Source organism: Canis lupus, chromosome 1 (assembly GCF_011100685.1).
Source record: "Canis lupus familiaris isolate Mischka breed German Shepherd chromosome 1, alternate assembly UU_Cfam_GSD_1.0, whole genome shotgun sequence".
Lineage (NCBI taxonomy): Eukaryota > Metazoa > Chordata > Mammalia > Carnivora > Canidae > Canis > Canis lupus.
The window spans coordinates 106900272-106917748 of NC_049222.1; the positions used below are offsets into that span (position 1 = coordinate 106900272).

Consider the following 17477-nt stretch of genomic DNA (forward strand, 5'->3'; position numbering starts at 1 on the left):
GCGGGAGTCACACTCCCGGGAGCTCTCGCGAGAGCCTACACACTACATTTCCCAGAATCCTCCGAGCATCAGGGGGCGTGGCCCCTGCACGCAAAGAGGAGGGGCCCTGTAGGGCATATTTCCGGGATTCGCCGCAGCGACCGAATTGCAGTTCTGCGTCCTCCCGGCTACAGTGGACTTCCGAGCCAAGCTCCCCGGAAGTTCCGATCCAAGCCGAAGGGCCTCGCGGGGGCCGCCGGAACCTGTAGTCCGGCACGCGGGGGCCGCTGGGAGCTGTGTGCGTCCGGCCTGGCCAGTCACCGCGCGGTGTTGCCCGCCTCGCGGTCGGAACCCACAGCCGCCGCCCAGGGGGATGCGGGAACCCCTGGTTTCGGGGAGCAGAGAGGCAGGAGGGGTGAGGGGCGTTGCCAGGCAACGGGCGAGCGCCGCGGTTGGGGTATGGGTCGGGGGGAAAGGCTCTGTTCCTTGGTGTCCGGGGAGGGGGTCCTGTTGCCGAGAGACAGGAGCAGGAAACCCTGTTGTTTGTGATAGGGGAGGGGAGTCTTCTGTTGCTAGGCGACTGGAGGAGACCCTGTTACCTAGAAACAGGGGAGAGGATTTCTCTATTGCTAAGAAACCAGAGGAGAGGCTTGTTACCTAGTTGGGGAGGGGGTCGTCTGTTGCTACGGAACCAGAGAAGGACCCCGTTACCTAGGGACAGGGGAGGGGGTTTGCTCGGTGACCACCATCCCTTTCACTTAGGGATGTGGCAGGGGTAGCCCTCTGTTGCTAGGTGAGTAGGAGAGGCCTTTTCCTAGCAACAGGGGAGGGAGGTACCCCGTTGCCAGGAGAAGGCCTGGGGAGCCAGGGTCAGCGGCCCAGTGTCCCCTTGGGCTGCCCTGAGCCCCCACTTCAACGGCAGTGCCCCCCAGACCTGCTGGCAGGTTGGGCCTCCAGATCCCGGGCCCCCAAGTACCTTCTTCCCTCGCCCCCAAGCAGGAGCCGAGGACGGCATGTCCCAGGCCCCAGGAGCACAGCCGAGCCGGCCCTCCGTTTATCACGAACGGCAACGCCTGGAGCTGTGTGCCGTCCACGCCCTTAACAACGTCCTGCAGCAGCAGCTCTTTAGCCAGGAGGCTGCCGATGAGATCTGCAAGAGGTGACCGTCACCCGCCCTAACCCCTGGAGAAGCAGGGTTCGGGAGCAGAGCGACCCAACCAGGTCTCACAGCAAGGCAGGGACAGAGCCCCGGGCCTTCCAACACCCACCTGGGGAACCCTGAGCCTGGGACATGGAGATGTTGCTGCCCACACCTGCCCTTCACCATGGCCACGCCACTGCCCCAGCTCAGACCTCACCTTCCCTTATCTGGATCCTCATCCTCACATCCCCTCCAGCCTCCCAGCTTCTGGATTTTCCCTGCCTGTCCACACTATACACAGTGCCAACCCCGCCCTCCTCTGCTCACAGCCCTCACACCGCTCCTCAGCAGCCCTGGGAGAAGTCCCAAGTCCTGCAGCCTAATACCCCAGGCCCTGCATGCTGTGGGTCCCCACCTTCCTCTGCAGTTTCTTAGCTCACTGCACCCCCCAAATCACAGTTCTTCCCAGTCCCCAGATGAGCCCTGCTATGATGCCTCTGGCCCTTTGCACAGGCTGTTTTTTTCCTTCTGGCACGGCTTCCTTCTCTTGGCAGCCGGGAATGTTCCTCCTCACCATGCAACATTTCAAACATCGCTCCTCTATTCCCGCTCTGCCTTGTCTCCTCCTCTCTGTCCCCACAGCCTCCGTCCCAAGCCTGGATCCCTCCTCCTTCAGTAACCCACATGAGGCTCCACCCAGAGATGATCCTGTCTTCCTCACTCTTGCTTACAGCCCTCCCATGGACCCTCCAGCATCCTCAGGCAGAGTCCCAGCCCCTCAGACCAATTGTTATAGAATTTATTCATCTCCTCTGCCATTCACAACAGGGGTCCATCAACTCTTGGATGCTGAGGCCATGCTGGAGACCCAGAGATGAGTCCAGTATAGGCCCTGCCCTGAGGGAGGTCAGGCAAACAGATATGCAGGAAAATAATACACAGACTTTCCCTCTCAGGCCCCTGCCCCTCCCCCTCCCCCTGCCCACCAAGGGCCAAGAGAAAGAACAAAGGTGTCACTGTTCAGAGAAGGCAGGACCCAGAGAGACAAATAGTGGCAAGGTGGGCCTCCTGAGCTGGGGGATGGCTGGAGGAGAGGTGGGGAGACCAGATGAGGCTTCAGGTCAGGGAGGACAAGGCCTGCGCAGGGAAATGTGGCTATAGGACAGGGCAGAGAGAGTTGGGGACGGTGGGATCAGGCTTGGGGCTGATGAGCCATGGGGTTGAGCAAAGGGAAGAGTCCAAAGGCTGGATGATTCAAGGTCCCTGGGACTCTCCTGCTTTGTAGGGAGGGCAAGACCTTTTCAGGGACCCCCAGCTCAAGCTCTGACCATCCCCTGACCAGGTTGGCCCCAGACTCCCGGCTGAATCCCCATCGCAGCCTCCTCGGCACCGGCAACTATGATGTCAACGTGATCATGGCAGCCCTGCAGGGGCTGGGCCTGGCCACCGTGTGGTGGGACAGAAGGAGGTGGGACCCCAAGCACTGCGTCATGTGTGCTGAGCCTGGCACAGTGGGTGCGGTGTGACAATATCGGTGTGAGATAAAGCAGAGGGTGGGTGGATAGGAGGTGAGAAGGAAGGGGTACAATGAGTGGAAGGTTTGCATGGGTGGATGATGGATGGATGGCCAGCCAAAGGGTTGGGAGATGGTACAAAGATGAGTGGGATGACAGGACGGACAATAGGATGAGCCGATGGACGGATAGTGGGTAGGTAGACGGTAATCTGGTAATGAGGTGGATGGTAAATGTGTAATTGGATGTGTTGAGGAGGTGGTGGTTGGCTGACGAAGTGGATGAGTTAATAAAGGATAATTGATAGGCAATGGATAGCTAATAGGTGGTTGGATAGTTGGAGGGATGGATGGACAGATGGACAGGTGGATGGCTAAAGACTGGATGAGGTGTTGGAGGATGGTGGGTAAGTTGTTGAGCTGGTGGCTGGCTGGCTGATCAGTTACATCAGTAGATGAATGATGTTTGGGTGTACGATAGTTGGGTAGTTGAGGGGGGTGGTCACTAGATGGGTGGGAGATTTGGGTGCATGGGTGAATGAAAGGAAATAAAGAGCGAAGAGAGTCCTTGGGCAGGCCTGGGGGCTCCTGCTGTCATGCCAGCCTGGCTCCCACGAGTTCAGTACCCCTGGGCCAGTGGGTGAGCACAGGACACTGACGGCCGTGTCCCCACTCCACCCACACAGGCCCCTGTCCCAGCTGGCCCTGTCCCAGGTACTGGGACTGATCCTGAACCTGCCCTCACCCATGTCCCTGGGGCTGCTGTCCCTGCCACTGCGCCGGCGGCACTGGGTGGCCCTCCGCCAGGTGGATGGCGTCTACTACAACCTGGACTCCAAGCTGCGGGCGCCCGAGGCCCTAGGGGACGAGGATGGTGTCAGGTGAGGGGGAGGCGACTCTGGGGCTGGGGCTTGGCACTGGCTCCCCACTCCCCAGGAGGCAACGCCCAGGCTCCTGGGCCTCAGTCTCCTCATCTCTCTGCCCAGGGCCTTCCTGGCAGCTGCCCTGGCCCAGGGCCTGTGTGAGGTGCTGCTGGTGGTGACCAAGGAGGTGGAAGAGAAGGGCTGCTGGCTGCGGACGGTCTGACCCAGCAGAGGCAAGAAGTGGGCCACCTGTCGTGCAGTCTCTACGCGTCCAGATCTGGCCCCTGCGTGCTGGGAAAGGGCTAGGCCCGCACCTCATGGACCCCGTGGAGGCCCCAGCCCCCTTCCAAACCCCCTGCTCCCTGATGCCACTGCTGCCTCAATAAATCTGCTCATTTGCTACCGGCCTGGCCTGCATCTGCCTGGGGGGCCCTTCCCTCCAGGGGCTCCTGGAGAGGGGTGGGGAGGGGGCCCCCCCGCTAGCCAGCCAGGCATTGACTAGAGCCTGGGAGGTCACATGCTGGCTCTCCTCCAGGTCCGGTGAGTCACCCACCTCTCTGGGCCTCAGTTTCTTCATCAGGGCCACAGGAGAAAATAGCAGGAGTCCCTGCCCTCATGAGCCATTGGCAGGCAGAGACCAGGAGCAAATAGGTGATCCAGGGTGTTTGGTGGGATAAGGGCAGGGGAGAAAGCAAGTTTCTTTCTGGATTCTTGATTCTGCTCCATCAGTTGTCCAAGAGATGGCCACGCCACGACCCCCGGAAGCTGCCACTGTGTTCTGTTAGGAGGGGGAGGGCAACCAAGCTTATTCATCCACTGGCCTTGAAACTGGGAAATGATCCCATGTTATGGGGGGAGGGAGGATGCCATCCGAGGGTCTTGAAAGGTGGAGGAGGAAGCAGGAAAGGAGAGTCCGTAGGAAACCTGGCGAAGGAAGCAAGTCAGAGATGCTATGTGGTGAGCAGCTTAGGGGCCAGACGCCAAGGGGCCAGAGCAGGGACACAGAGGCACCCCTAGGGGCTAAAGTGGGCTAGGAATCAGACTGACACCCTGACTCCAGCCCAGTGAGGCTCATTGGACTTCTCTCCTCCGCAAGTGGAAGCGAATGCATGTGTGCTGTTTTAAGCCATTAATTTCATCAGAGCAGCCACAGGAGCCCGCACAGCACAGGTAGATTCACTTAGGACAGTTGGAGCCACAGTTGAAGCAGGGGAAGTGGGGAGGAAAGGCATTCCAGGCTGAGGGAACAATCAGTGCAAAGGCCCTGGGGAGGCTGCTGTGGCTGGAGTGAGGCTGGTGGGGCAGGGTGGGGGGAGGAGGTGACAAAGGGGGAAGACCAACCCTCAGGGATTTGAGCAGGAGGAGGACAGGCACCCATTTGGTGTCTTCTCTCCACATTCTCACCTGAGCGAGACCCTTCCTATTCTGTGGCCCCTCCCCAGGGCCATCCATCCCCTTGCTGCAGCTTCCTTGTCCGGTTGGCCATTCACACGGCTCCCCTGGCCCCCACCTCTGGATCTGATCTACACAGCTGAAGCCAGGCACTCGCTCTCAGGCTGGGAGGAAGACACAAAGGGACAGGAAGCCCCAGTTCAAGGGGCTTTAAGAGGGACCTCCAGGGGGCTAGAGGAAGATGGGGGACTGGCTCCAGAAGGCTGAAGGGGGCTCTCCAAAGGGCCAGTGTGGGAAGGAAGGGGGCCATTCCAGAATGGGAAACAACTCTGAATGAGCTCTGGAATCCAAGGGGGGCAACCGCTACTGGTCACTGACCAGGTGACTAGGGATGAGGGTGGGTCCCTGCCAGGCCCCAGGCCACAGGGCCTCCAAGGGGGGGCCTGAGGGCTGGACCTTGTCCAGGACAGCAGGTGGGGGCCACCAGGGCGGTGACAGGTCTGTCCTGGGTTCAGAAATCCCCCTGGGGTGGGGGGAGCAGTGTGGCGACAACCTGGGGCAGGGAGCCCTGGGAGGAGGCCGGATGGGAGAGGATGGAGGCCAGAGCTGGTCCCTGGGGAGAGAGAGGAGGGACACAGTCCAGGCAGCTCTGCTCTGCTGGGCTGTGGAGGCAAAGGCAAGGGGGAATGAGGAGGGCATTCAGGGGTCTGGCCAGGGGATCCTGGGACAGATAAAGAGTGGTTCGGTGAGCTCAGTGGGATGTAAGGGATGTGACAGATCAGATGATATGGCGGGGGTGGGGGTGGCAGGGGGGGCTGGTCAGGGGCTCTGGAGATGGCTTCAGGGGTCTGGAGGAGTGTATGTGAGCCTGGGGAGGGAAGCAGATAGGGCAGGGCCTCTTTTTTCGGGGTGGGCAGAAATGGGGGACCAAGAGACATAGGGAGGCCATGGGTGGGGAGAGGTAGGTGGGCCCCTGTTTGGGGCCTGGGTCCCTGACTCCACCTCAGGTTGGGTTCCTTCGGGACAGCAAATATCTCGCAAGGACACAAGCTAAACTCTGACACCAGAAAGAAGGTGGGGTGCAGATAGAGCAGGTGCTCGTGCTCGTGGAGCCAGCTGTGACGCTGAGATGTGGACTTGGCCAGTTCTGGTTCCAAGACTTCTGGAGGTCAAAGGGGAACTTGTAAAGCACAAAGTCAAAGAGCATATTAGCAACTGTTGGGGTCCCAGAACACCCCAACTATGGGGGCAGCCCCCACATCTGCCATGCCTGGTCTCTGCCTCTCCCACACCTGGGTCTCTGACTCCCTGTCTCTCCCTTTGTGTCCCTCTCTTGGTCTCTCTCAGACTCTGCCTCCTGGGTCCCCTATCTTCCCCCCACCCCCACCCCCACCGCCTACCCTCTGTGCCTGCCAGTGTCCCCTGGTCCCAGACAGCCTGGCGGGACTCCCTGAGTGTTTCTATTCTCGGGCCTGAGTGACTTCCCCAGGTGCCTTCCCAGCCAAGGCCTAATATGGTCCGAGCAAGGAGCCGGAGCTGCAGCTCGGGGTGGGACCTGGAGAGGGGGAGGGGGCGGGGCGGGGTCCGGGCCCCCTCCCCTCCTGCTCTCACCTCTCCAGCGCTCCCCCTCCTGCGCTCTGCACAGGGCTTGCCGTCCCCCCTCCCCCTGCAGAATGCACGACCCCCCCTCACTAGCCCCACCTGCTGGGGGGGAGCCCCTGCTCCCGGGTACCAGGCAGGACCCAGGCTGGTCCCAGAGCTCCGCGGGGGGTGGGGGTGAGGGGCTCCCCAGGGTCCCAGGCCGCCCGTTGGGGGCGTGTCCCGCCAACCCGCAGGGGCGAGGCTGCAGTCACGCGACAGGTGCAGGGTGGGGTGACAGCTGTCCCCGCGCACCCCAGTGCTGACAGCTGAGGCCCGATTTAGCTCTCGGAGCCGGGGGCTGACCAGATAAGGTGTGTGTAGGGGGGTGGTCCCGCCCCCAGGCGCCCCTTAAATTGTCCACGCGGGCCTGGGGAGCGGCCGCCGCCGACGCCAGGTGAGAGGGACCGGGCTCCTTCCTCGACTTCCCCGCCGTCTGCCCAGCGGCTCGGCCCATTCTCTCTCTCTCTCTCTCTCCTTCTCCCTGTCTCTTACTCTCCGTCCCCGTCTCTCCCCGCCTGCCCCCTTCTCTCCGTGTCTCTCTCTCCCCTGCCTCACCCCGTCCTTCCCTGTCTCCCTCTCGCTCCGTATCCCTCCGCCTCCCCGTTTCTACATCTCTGCCTGCCGCCCTAGCCTCCCCCTGTTCGCTCCTCTTCCTTCCGTCTCTCTCCCTTTCCATCTCTCTCCAGCCCTCTTACTCCCACCCCTGTCTCTCTCCTCTCCCGCCTCTCCGTCCCTCCCCCCTACTTCTCCTGGCCTCAGTCTCTCCCTCTTTCTGTGTCTTGCCTCCCGCCTCCCCGCCCCCCGTCCCTCTGTCTGTCTCCCGTCCGCCTGGTTCCCCCCGTGCCAACCCCACCCCAGCTTTCGACGGAGGCCGCCAGGCCGTCCGCGGTGGTTTCTGCTCAATAAAGCTGTTCTGTCCTCACTCTCTCGCTCCCCTCGGCTCCTCCTTTCTCTCCTCACCCCTCCGCCTCAGATCCCGGCAGGTCAGGCCCGGGTCCTCCCTCCCAGAGCCTGAGCGACAGACCGAGACCGGGGCGGGGGTGGGGGGAGCCCCAGAGCGGGTGAAACAGAGACCCGAATGGGGGCTTCGAACCGCGGGGGGAGGGAGGGCGGCGGGACCCGGAGACGCAGAGGGACGCGCACCGGAGAGTGGGGGGCGCAGAGACCGACAGCGACTCAGAGCCCCCCCAAGACACAGCAGCTCCCCCCGTCCCCCATGCCGCCCCCCCCTCCCGTCCCCAGGCCGCGCCAGGCCCAGGACAAAGCGCCCTTGTCCCCGATTCCAGCTCGGGGCGGGCAGCTGGAGGGTGGGCTGGGCCCCAGGGGCGGGGCAGCCACCAGGAGGCCTGGCCTCGGCCTCCACCCTCAGACTCCCCCCCACCTCCTCCTCCTTCTGACCTCCCAGCCTGCTTTCTGCTTTGCCAGGGAAGGGGACCAGCATTTATGAAGCACCTGCTGTACGCACCCGAAATGCCTCCCTGGCTCCCTCGGTTCGCCCTCTGTTCTTCCTGGGCTCTGGCCCCCATTCTGAGGAGGAAACGGGACCTTTTTTTTTTTTTTTTTTTTTTAAGTTCCCAGTGTTTGTTTCCTCTGGGCCTGTGCTCGAGCTCTCTTGTCCCTTGCACCCTGATCCCTTGCACTTCATGACTGTCTGGTCTCCTGGGCCAAGAATGCACATTTGTGGAGCACCTACTGTGTCTTCGGAAATTTACAAACCCTGTCTCCTCTCTTACTACACCTCTTTCTCCCCCAATTCCTTTCTTCCCCCTCTCCTGATGGCCTCCCCTTTCTTTCTGCTCCCTCCTAGGGGAGGGAATGAACACATATTGAGCACCTACTGTATGCCAGGTAGTTTACACATCTTCTCTCCCTTCCTCACACCCTCTTCCTCTCCTGTTTCTTCTCTGTTCCCTCCTTGTGGTTCTGGGCTCTATGCTCTTTTCCAAGGCAAAGAAAACACATTTACTGAGCACCCATGGTAGGCTAAAGCAATCGCCTGTGCTTTCTCTCCTCTCAACCTATTTCACTGACCTGTGAGCTCTGCTACCCTCTGCTGCTTTTTGCTGTCTGCCAGGGAAAGAATTGGGCATTTATTGAGCACCTATTGTATGCCAGACAATCTCCTTATGCTCCTCTCCCCCTCAATTTTCCCTATTTCTTCATTTCTGCTCCATCTGTTCTTTCTTGGGGAAGAGAACAAGCACCTATGGAGCACCAACTGTATGCCAGGCAATCATCCCATTTTATCTCCTCTTGCCTCTCTCCCTGTCCCCCTCTTGCTCTGCCAGCTTCTCCCTTCCCTATGTTCTCTAGGCCCTCTTTTGGGTGAGAAAACAAGCATTTACCAAGCACCTGCTGTGTATCCCACGATTTGCCTGCACCGCCTCCTCCCTGTGTCTCCTCTCCGTTGCCAATTCTTCTCGAGGTCACCTCCTCCCTTCTGCTCCACCAGCCTCTGGCTTTCTCTGCCCTCAACCTCCTCAGCCAACCTTCCTTTCCCTTCGCCTGTACCTGCACCTTCCTTTCCATCTTGTTCTCTCTCCCCCTCTAGGAAGCCAATGTGCATTTATTGAGCGCTTCCTGTGTACTCACAGCCTAACCTACACACTCTCTCTCTTCTTCATTTCTTCACCTGGGCTTCTCTGCCCTGTCTGCTCTCTGCCCTGTCTGCTCTCTCCTGGGGGAGGAAATAGGCATATATTAAGCACCTACTCTGTGCTGCTCCTTCATATCCACTGCCTGTCATTGCTCGTCTCACAGGCTCTGTTCTTCCTTCTCTCCTCCTCTCTGCTTCCTTCCCTCCTCCAGGCTGCTTTTTCTGTGCTCACCAGCAGGAAGGGGAATGGCCATTAAGTGCCTACTGTGTGCCCACTGCTTTACATGTATTGTCTCCTTCCCTCGCAACTTCTGTTCATTGTCTCTGCTGGAACTTCACCTCCCCACCTTTCTTGTTTCTCCTGGGAAAAGAACTCATACTTAATAAGCACCTACTATATGCCCAGCAATTTCCACCAATGACTCTTTCTCTCTCTCTCTCTCATTCTCCTCAGGCTGTCTTTCCTCCCATTTTTCCTCTGTGGTGGTTTCTTCACCTTTCTGACTTGTCTCCTCTCTCCTGAAAATAGGAGTGGACATTTATTGAGCACCTACTGTGTGCTTGCCCTTTATAAGCACAACCTCCCTTCCTCACAATCTCCTTCCCCCTTTCCCTTCCTCTCTGCTGCCTCCTCTTCCTTCCTGCTCTCAGTGCTCTCCATTAGGAAAGGGAAGGGGCACTAATAGAGCACCAACTGTATGCTAGGTAATTTACACACACTGACACCTCTCATTAAAACCTTCTGTCCTGCCCTCCCTCTTCCACTCCACTGGCTTCTCCCTCTATTTCTTCCTTCTCATAGTGGAAGCTCTGAATTTTCTAGGCAGAGGGGATTTAGGGGCACTCTAGGAGTCTCAGTCACCATCACCAGAGAAGCAGCAGATCATCTTCCCCCCCACAGAGATGGTGACAACAGATTTGGGCTCCCATTTGATTTCTTCATCAGAAAAAAAAAATGTGGATAATAGTCACTCTGTGGTATAGAGGAGGGACAAAGGAACTGAATTAAGAACAAGAGAGAAAGTAATATAGAAAGTACTAGAACAGAAGATGGGAGGCATTGATTCTTCTGGCCATTAAACCATGAGTTACTATCTCTCCCGGCCCTGCCTCAGGGCACCCTGCACATGGAGCAGCAGATAAGGAAACTGAAAGTCAGAAGGGGAAGGTAACTGGCCTGCTGTCCCCCTCCATCTCTCCCTTTCCCTTGCTCTGTCACCCCACCCCCATTCTCTTGCGTCTTCTCTTTTCTTATCTCTCTCTGACTCTCTTTCTGATTCTGACTCTCTCTCAGACTCTGTCTCTTTCTCTGACTCTCTCTCACTCAGATTCTCAGACTCTCTCTGACTCTCTCTCTCGTACTCTGTCTCTCTCTCAGACTCTCTCTGCCTCCCTCTGACTCTCTCTCTCTGTCTCTCAGACTCCTCTCTGACTCTCTCTCCCTCTCAAACTGTCTCTCTCTCAGAGTCTCTCAGACTCTTTCTCTCTTTCAGACTCTCTCTCAGATTCTGTCTCTCTCAGACTCTCTCTCAGATTCTGACTCTGTCTCTTTCTCAAACTATCTCTCTCTCTGAGACTCTCTCTTAGACTCTCTCAGACTCCTCTCTGACTCTCTCAAACTGTCTCTCTCAGACTCTCTCTCTCTGTCTCTCTCTCGGACTGGACTATCTCTCTCTCTCTCTCTCTCTTAGACTCTCTCTCTCTGACTCTGTCTCTCTCTCTCTTTCTCTTAGACTCTCTCAGACTCCTCTCTGACTCTCTCTCAAACTGTCTCTCTCTCAGAGTCTTTCAGACTCTCTCTTTCAGACTCTCTCTGTCTCTCTCTCAGATTCTCTGTCTCTCTCCAACTCTCTCTCTCTCTCTCAGACTCTGACTTTCTCTGTTTCTGTCTCTCTCTCGGACTGGACTATCTGTCTCTCTCTCTCTCTCAGACTCTCTCTCAGACTCTCTCTCTGACCCTGTCTCTCTCTTTCTCTTAGACTCTCTCAGACTCCTCTCTGACTCTCTCTCAAACTGTCTCTCTCTCTCTCAGAGTCTCTCAGACTCTCTCTGTCTCTCTCTCAGATTCTGTCTCTCTCAGACTCTCTCTTCTCTCAGATTCTGACTCTGTCTCTGTCTCTCTCTCAGATTATCTCTCTCCCTCTGAGACTCTCTCTCTCTCTCTTAGACTCTCTCATACTCCTCTCTGACTCTCTCTCTCAAACTGTCTCTCTCAGAGTCTCTCAGACTCTTTCTTTTAGACTCTCTCTCTGTCTCTCTCTCAGATTCTCTGTCTCTCTCAGACTCTCTCTCAGACTCTGTCTCTGTCTCTCTCTCTCTCTCGGACTATCTGTCTCTCTCTCTCTCTGAGGCTCTCTCAGACTCCTTCTCTCTGACTCTCTCTCAAACTCTCTCTTTCTCAGACTCTCTCAAAGTCTCTCTCTTTTAGACTCTCTGACTCTGTCTCGGATTCTCTGTCTCTGTCTCTCTCAGACTCTCTTTCAGACACTCTCAGACCCTCTCTCAGATTCTCGCAGACTGTCTCTCTCTTTCCCTCTCTCAGACCCTCTGACTTTCTCTCTCTCTTTTTGACTCTCTTTCCATCTCAGACTCTTTCTCTCTGTCTCTCAGACTCTCTTTCTCTCTCAGACTTTCTGTCTTTCTCTCTCAGACTCTCTCCCCCTCAGAATCTCTCTCTCTGACTCTCTCTCTGAATCTCTCTCTCTCTCAGACTCTTTCTGAATCTCTCTTAGGTTCTCAGACTCTGACTCTCAGATTCTCTCTGTCTCTCTCAGACTGTCTCTCAGACTGTCTCTCTCAGAGATCTCTGACACTATCTCTCTCTGACTCAGAATCTTTCAGACTTTATCTTAGATTCTCTCTGTGTCTCTCTCAGAGATCTCTGACTCTCTCTCAGACTCTCTCGCTGACTCTCTGACTCTGTCTCTCTTTCGGACTCTCTGTCTCTCACTCAGACTCTCTCTCTCAGATTCTCACTCAGACTCTCTCAGGCTCTCTCTCTCTGATTTTCTCTCTGAATTTCTGACTCTCTCAGACTCTCTCTGAATTCTCTCTTAGACTCTGACTCTCTCAAATTCTCTCTCTCTCTCTCAGACTCTCTCTCTGACTCTGACTTAGTCTCTCTCAGAGATCTCTCTCCAACATTCTCTGACTCGGATTCTGTCTCTCAGACTCTGACTCTCTTTGTCTCTCTCAAAGATCTCTCTCTCTCTCTCTCTCTCAGACTGTCTCTCACTCTCTCTGACTGTGTCTCTGACTCTGTCTTTCAGACTCTTTCTCAGACTCTGACCCTCTCTCTGTCTCTCTCAGAGATCTATGACTCTGTCTCTCTCTGACTCTGTCTCTCTGACTCTCCCTCTGTCTTTCTCAGACTCTTTCTCTCAGACTCTCTGACTCCCTCTTAGACTCTCAGACTCTCTCTCTGTCGCTCTCAGACTCTCTCTTTCAGACTGTCTCGCTCTCTCTGACTCTCTCAGATTCTTTCAGACTCACTTTCTCAGACTCAGACTCTCTTTCTGAATTCCTGTCTCTCCCTCAGACTCTGTCTCTTTCTCTCCCTCTGTCGCTGTCTCTCAGGCAGTCTATGAATGTCTCTCAGAGATCTCTGACTCAGACTCTGTCTCTCTCTCTGACTCTAACCTTCTCTCTGTCTCTCTCAGAGATCTGACTCTCTGTGACTCTGATTCTCTCAGACTCTGTCTCTGTCTCTCTCAGACTCTCTCTCTGTCTCAGAGATCTCTCTCTGACTCTCAGATTCTCTCTCTGATTCTCTCTCTGACTCTGACTCTCTCTGTCACACGTTCTCTCTCACTCTCAGACTCTGTCTCTCAGAGATCTCTCTCTCAGGCTCTCTCCAATTCTGTCTCTCTGAGATCTGACTCTCTCAGACTCTCCCTCTCTCTGACTCTCAGACTCTCTCCCTCTCTCTGACTCTGATCCCCTATGTCTCACTCATCTTTTTTCTTTCTCACCTGTTCCTCTGTCCCCCTCCTCCCCCCTTCTCTCTGCCTCGTCTGTGACACACTTTCCTCCTCACACTAGTTTCTAGTTTCTTTTGCTCACACCTTCTTGATTGTGTCCTCCTCCTCTCCCCTTCCTCCTTCCCTTCCCCCTCCTCCTCTTCCCCCTCCGCTCCTCTCGCTCCTGACCTGCGTCTCTCCCCGCACACCCTCACGCGGGTTTTCTTTACTCCTGTCATCGTGTTCCTCCGAGTTCCTCGTTAGTTCCCACACACTCCCCCATCTCTCCGGAAACGTCGCGCTTGCCCTTCTGCATCTCTGTCCGCCCACCCCCAGCCAGTCTGGCTCCCTGTCCCTGTCTGGGAGCTCGTCTCCTTTCCTCAGGACTCGAGTCCACCCCACGCCCGCTGTCCCGCTGCCCCCTCGTCTACCCGCCGCGTGGCCCCGGAGGTGAGGACGGGTCTTGTCCCGGGCGCGTCCGGGTCCCACCGCAGCGCCGCAGCCGCGCGGCCTCCGCACCCCGTCCCCGGCTGCCTCTCCGCCTCTCCTCTGCCTCGGCTCCCGGCCTCCGCCTCCCTGATGCCTGCGCCTCACGCCGGCCCGCTGCTCTCCTGGTTGTTCCTTGCGCTCCCCGCTTCCCGCTCTCTCTCCCTCTCGACCCTCACACAAACACCGGCTCCCCCCACGCCCCCACCCCGTCTCTCCCCTCCACACTCTCACTGGGCTCTTCCTGTGCCTTCTTTCGTTCGCTCTTTCCCTCCTCCCTGCTCCTCCGTCTTCTCCCCGCCGGGGGCCTTCCCGCCGCGGCGCCTCTACCCCGCTCCACGCCCCGTCTCTCCCCCTCCCATTTCCCCGAGGCTTCCTCACCGTCTCCGGTCTCTCGGTCTCTCTTCCTCCCACACCTGCCCCCTGCCCCCCGCGGTCAGCACCCCTGCGGACACCCCCCGCCCCGGCCGCCTCCAACGGCGGGGAGGCCCCTCTGGCACCAACGGGGCGGGAGGGGCGCCCCGCGAGCTAGTGATACGCGTCTCCTGCCTCCGCACAGTGGCCCCGTGATTGATGTTTCCACGCGACTCCCGTCACGTCCCGCCAGCGCCCGGGACCAGCGGCCTGCAGGTCCCCGCAGCTCCTCGCGCACCGGGACGGGGCTGCACGGGCGTCACCTCCCGGGAGGCTGCAAACCCTCCCTTCCCTCTCGTCGGGCTCTAGCGCCGTCGTTCCTTTGGTCCCCTACGTCTCCCGGCTCCTTCGGCGCGCCGCGGGCTCCGCGCCGCTTCCCCGGGGTGGCGGCTGACGCGGGAGCCGTGTCTCCGCGGCCGGGCGTCACCCGCCCTTCGCTCTACCCTCGCTCTCGGGCTCCCCCGTCTCGTCGCGTCTCCCCGGACTCCCTCCCGGGCGGGCCGGGCCCGGGCCTCGGGGCGTGCGCGCGCCTGTGCCGTACCTGTCCGCGCGCGCGCCCGTGCCTGCCTGTGTGCGCGTGCGTGCCGTGGCCGCGGGGCCCCCTCTTCCCGCCCGCGTTCTCCTCCCCGACCCCCCCGTATCCCCCTCCTGCTCCTGTCGCGCTCCCGCCGCCCCTACACCCGCTGTGACACAGTCACCCCTCACTCCACACCTCACTCTTCTCAGCCTGGTCCTCGCGCGGCGCGCTCTCTCTCCAACCTTTTTTCCGCCACTTCTCTCACCTCCGCTCCCCGCCCCTCCCTCACCCCTCCTTTCTCAGCCTCTCGCCGCCTCTGCCCTGGTCTTCCCCGCCGGCCCGCTCTCCACGCTCCAGTGTGCCTTAAAAATTTTTTTTAAAAAGATTTTATTTATTTATCCTTAGACACACAGAGAGAAGCAGAGACACAGGAAGAGGGAGAAGCAGGCTCCATGCAGGGAGCCCGATGTGGGACCCGATCCCGGGTCTCTAGGGTCACACCCCAGGCCGCAGGCGGCGCCAAACCGCTGCGCCACCGGGGCTGCCCTCCGGTCTGCCTTTCTATCCTTTCCTGTTTCCCGTCTGCTTCTCTCCCCTTGCTCGGCCTGCTCCCCTGCCCGGCCCCGCTTGGCCTCGGCCTCGGCCCCCTGGCTGCCAGCCAGCTCTCCGCTCCTTCCTGCCCCTCGCCCCTCGGCCTTCTTACTCCGTGGCTCTCTCGTGGGTCTCAGCTGCTCCCAACTGCTCCCTGCCGCTCCGCACCCCCCCCCCCCTTCTCGTCTCCCTCCTCCCTGCCCATCCTCTCTGCTCTGCCTTCCATTTCCAACTCTATCCCTCGGTCCCTCTCCCTCCTTCTCCTGCCCCCAGCCTCGCTCTCGGGTGCCAGGGTCTCCTTTCTTCTTCCCTTATGCCTCCTTCTCCCAGGACCTCCCCCCAGCCTGTCTTCTCTCTCATCTCCTGCCTCCTTGCTCCCCTCTCCTGCTGGCTTCCTTGCCTTCTCTCCTGTCTTCTCTTTCCAGTATCTCTCCGTTCCTTTTCCCCCTGAGTCTGTCACCTATGCTCCCTCTCCTCTCAGATCTTTCCCCTCCACTGGCCTCCTTTCCTCTGACCCGAGCCTCCCAGTCTCCTGTCAGCGAGGCTTCTGCATGCTCCACGTGAGCCCTGAGGTCCTTTCCCTTGACCGACCATCCCTCTCCCTCCCTGAGGTTCTGAGCTGACATCCTCCTAGGGATAGGTGCCAGGTGTGTGGCAAGAGCAGGGCTCCCACGCCAGGAGCCCCTGGTGGTGGAAGGGCCTTGGTGACACCCATTTTCTCTCTTTTCTGTCCTGGATGCTGGCCACTGCCCGGAGGAATGAGGCCTGCCACCCAGCCCAGGAAGGAGGACGTGAGGAACTGGCCCTGAGACGGGGTGTGAGTTGCCTAAAGAGATTTGCGTGTAAGTGGCAGGACAGACTGGCTGGGCCAGGAATTGGCTCCCTCTCCACTCTGCTGATCCCCAGACTCCTGTCTGAGCTTGGTGAGAAGGGGGCTGCCTCCTTTCTGCCCGGTTCTTCTCCCCAACCCACCACCATCTTTTCTTCCTCAGGCAGCTGCATGGAGCACTGGCATGGAGCACAAGACTTCCCGACTCCCCGTTCACAGATGAGAAAATCGACACTCGTGTTCTGGAGGACTGGCATCTACTGGGACAAAGGCTTCATGGAAACCCCGACCTTCCCAGGGGCCAAGAGCACCCCCACCCCGACCCCCCTGCAAGGCACTTCTTTTCAGCAAGAGGGCCATGTGGGCCTGACCTCCCCCAGAACACCCAGGAGAGTATCCTATGGGCCTGAGAGGCATTCTTGGGCGAGGTGGAATCGTTCATCACCACCAGCTGATGGAAGACGGGACTGTATCCCAGCTGTATTAGCTGCTGGGAATAGTCTCAAGCAAAATTCTGTAAAAGGGAACATTTTACTCCTAGTCAGTATGTAAACATCATAGCCCGCAAGTTCCTTGGTATGTCAACCTAAACCTCCAGATGTCGTGTTTTCAACTCATCCCTTGGGTGGATTCTCTCCTGCACTGCCATGGAAATGTATACGTGACTACTATGGCAAACAAAGGAGAGTGGGATTTGGTTTACAGTTTGCTTGGGAGCCTGTTTCTAGGAACTGGGCCAGATCAAGTTTTCCTTTGCAATGACGCCATCATGCCTTGCTGAACGGAAGGTGGGTGCAGGCAAAGGTGACTGACTGCTGGCTAGAGGCCCCAGGGATTGGACCCTGATCCTCACCATGAAGTCTCTCTCTGATGGGTTAAATAAAGGAGCCTATGGAACTCTTTCCAAAAGCCACTTGCTACAATGCAAATCTGGGATAGGAGAGTCTTAAAATATTAAAATCAGCCTTATATATTTTAAAAAATTGCCTGTCCAAGTACACCTAAATAACAATATGGAACACTGGGCTGGGAAAGGGGTTTTCCTAAATGCCAGGGAGCTGGTAACATTTCACCGGGCAAAGGGCATCAAAAAGTGAGGATGGAGACTGGGGAGGGAGGCAGTCCTTTCACTGAGCATTTACTTTGCAGGTGCTCTTTCATCTTAGATAGACCAAGAGTCAGGAGGCCAGGGTGAGGGTGTAGGAAGAGAGAATGGGCACTAAGTTCCATGGAGACAGAGAGGGAGGGATATTGGGGTGTAGAAGGTGCCTGTAGCCTGGCTTGGTGGTATCTGAGGGACTCATTCATTAAGGCTGGGGGGTGCCCGACAATGAAACTGAAATGGAGGAATAGGTCAGAAACTAACACACCTCAAGGGCCAGGCTAAGGAGCTGGGGTTTTGTCCTGAGGGCACTGGGGAGCCATGGCAGGGCTAGGAGTAGGGGCAGCCCTAGTGCCAGAAGTCCCCTCCATGAGGCCAGGAAGGAGACTGGGCTGATGTTCCGAGTCGGGGAGGGGGAGGCTAGGGCTGGGGCCATGGGGACAAGAAAAGGGGT

At 58.0% G+C, this 17477-nt stretch overlaps 1 protein-coding gene and 2 long non-coding RNA genes across 7 annotated transcripts; 2 read left to right on the forward strand and 1 right to left on the reverse strand.

The window, feature by feature from the left end:
- Window positions 1–90: 90 nt before the first annotated feature.
- JOSD2 (Josephin domain containing 2) lies at window positions 91–3901 on the forward strand. 4 transcript variants are annotated; one of them, XM_038528096.1, is made up of 5 exons: window positions 91–436; window positions 976–1138; window positions 2463–2588; window positions 3320–3514; window positions 3620–3901. In XM_038528096.1, exons 2-5 carry the CDS (start codon window positions 993–995, stop codon window positions 3717–3719), a joined length of 567 nt encoding a protein of 188 aa, XP_038384024.1. In that variant the 5' UTR covers window positions 91–436; window positions 976–992; the 3' UTR covers window positions 3720–3901. The 4 variants fall into 4 exon arrangements, with proteins under 4 accessions (XP_038384024.1, XP_038384023.1, XP_038384022.1 ...); XM_038528095.1 differs by having other exon boundaries at window positions 92–436; window positions 979–1138; XM_038528094.1 differs by having other exon boundaries at window positions 96–394.
- Window positions 1904–10403, reverse strand: LOC106559047. Of its 2 annotated transcripts, XR_005354506.1 has the most exons (5): window positions 9521–10403; window positions 7995–8056; window positions 5891–6068; window positions 4901–5052; window positions 1904–4420 (listed from the first exon to the last, which is right to left on the reverse strand). It is a non-coding gene; the product is annotated as an uncharacterized LOC106559047 (long non-coding RNA). The 2 variants fall into 2 exon arrangements; XR_005354505.1 differs by having other exon boundaries at window positions 7995–10403.
- A 4245-nt stretch (window positions 10404–14648) lies between these two features.
- Window positions 14649–16825, forward strand: LOC111097444. The gene is made up of 2 exons (XR_005354507.1): window positions 14649–15934; window positions 16085–16825. It is a non-coding gene; the product is annotated as an uncharacterized LOC111097444 (long non-coding RNA).
- Window positions 16826–17477: the final 652 nt, after the last annotated feature.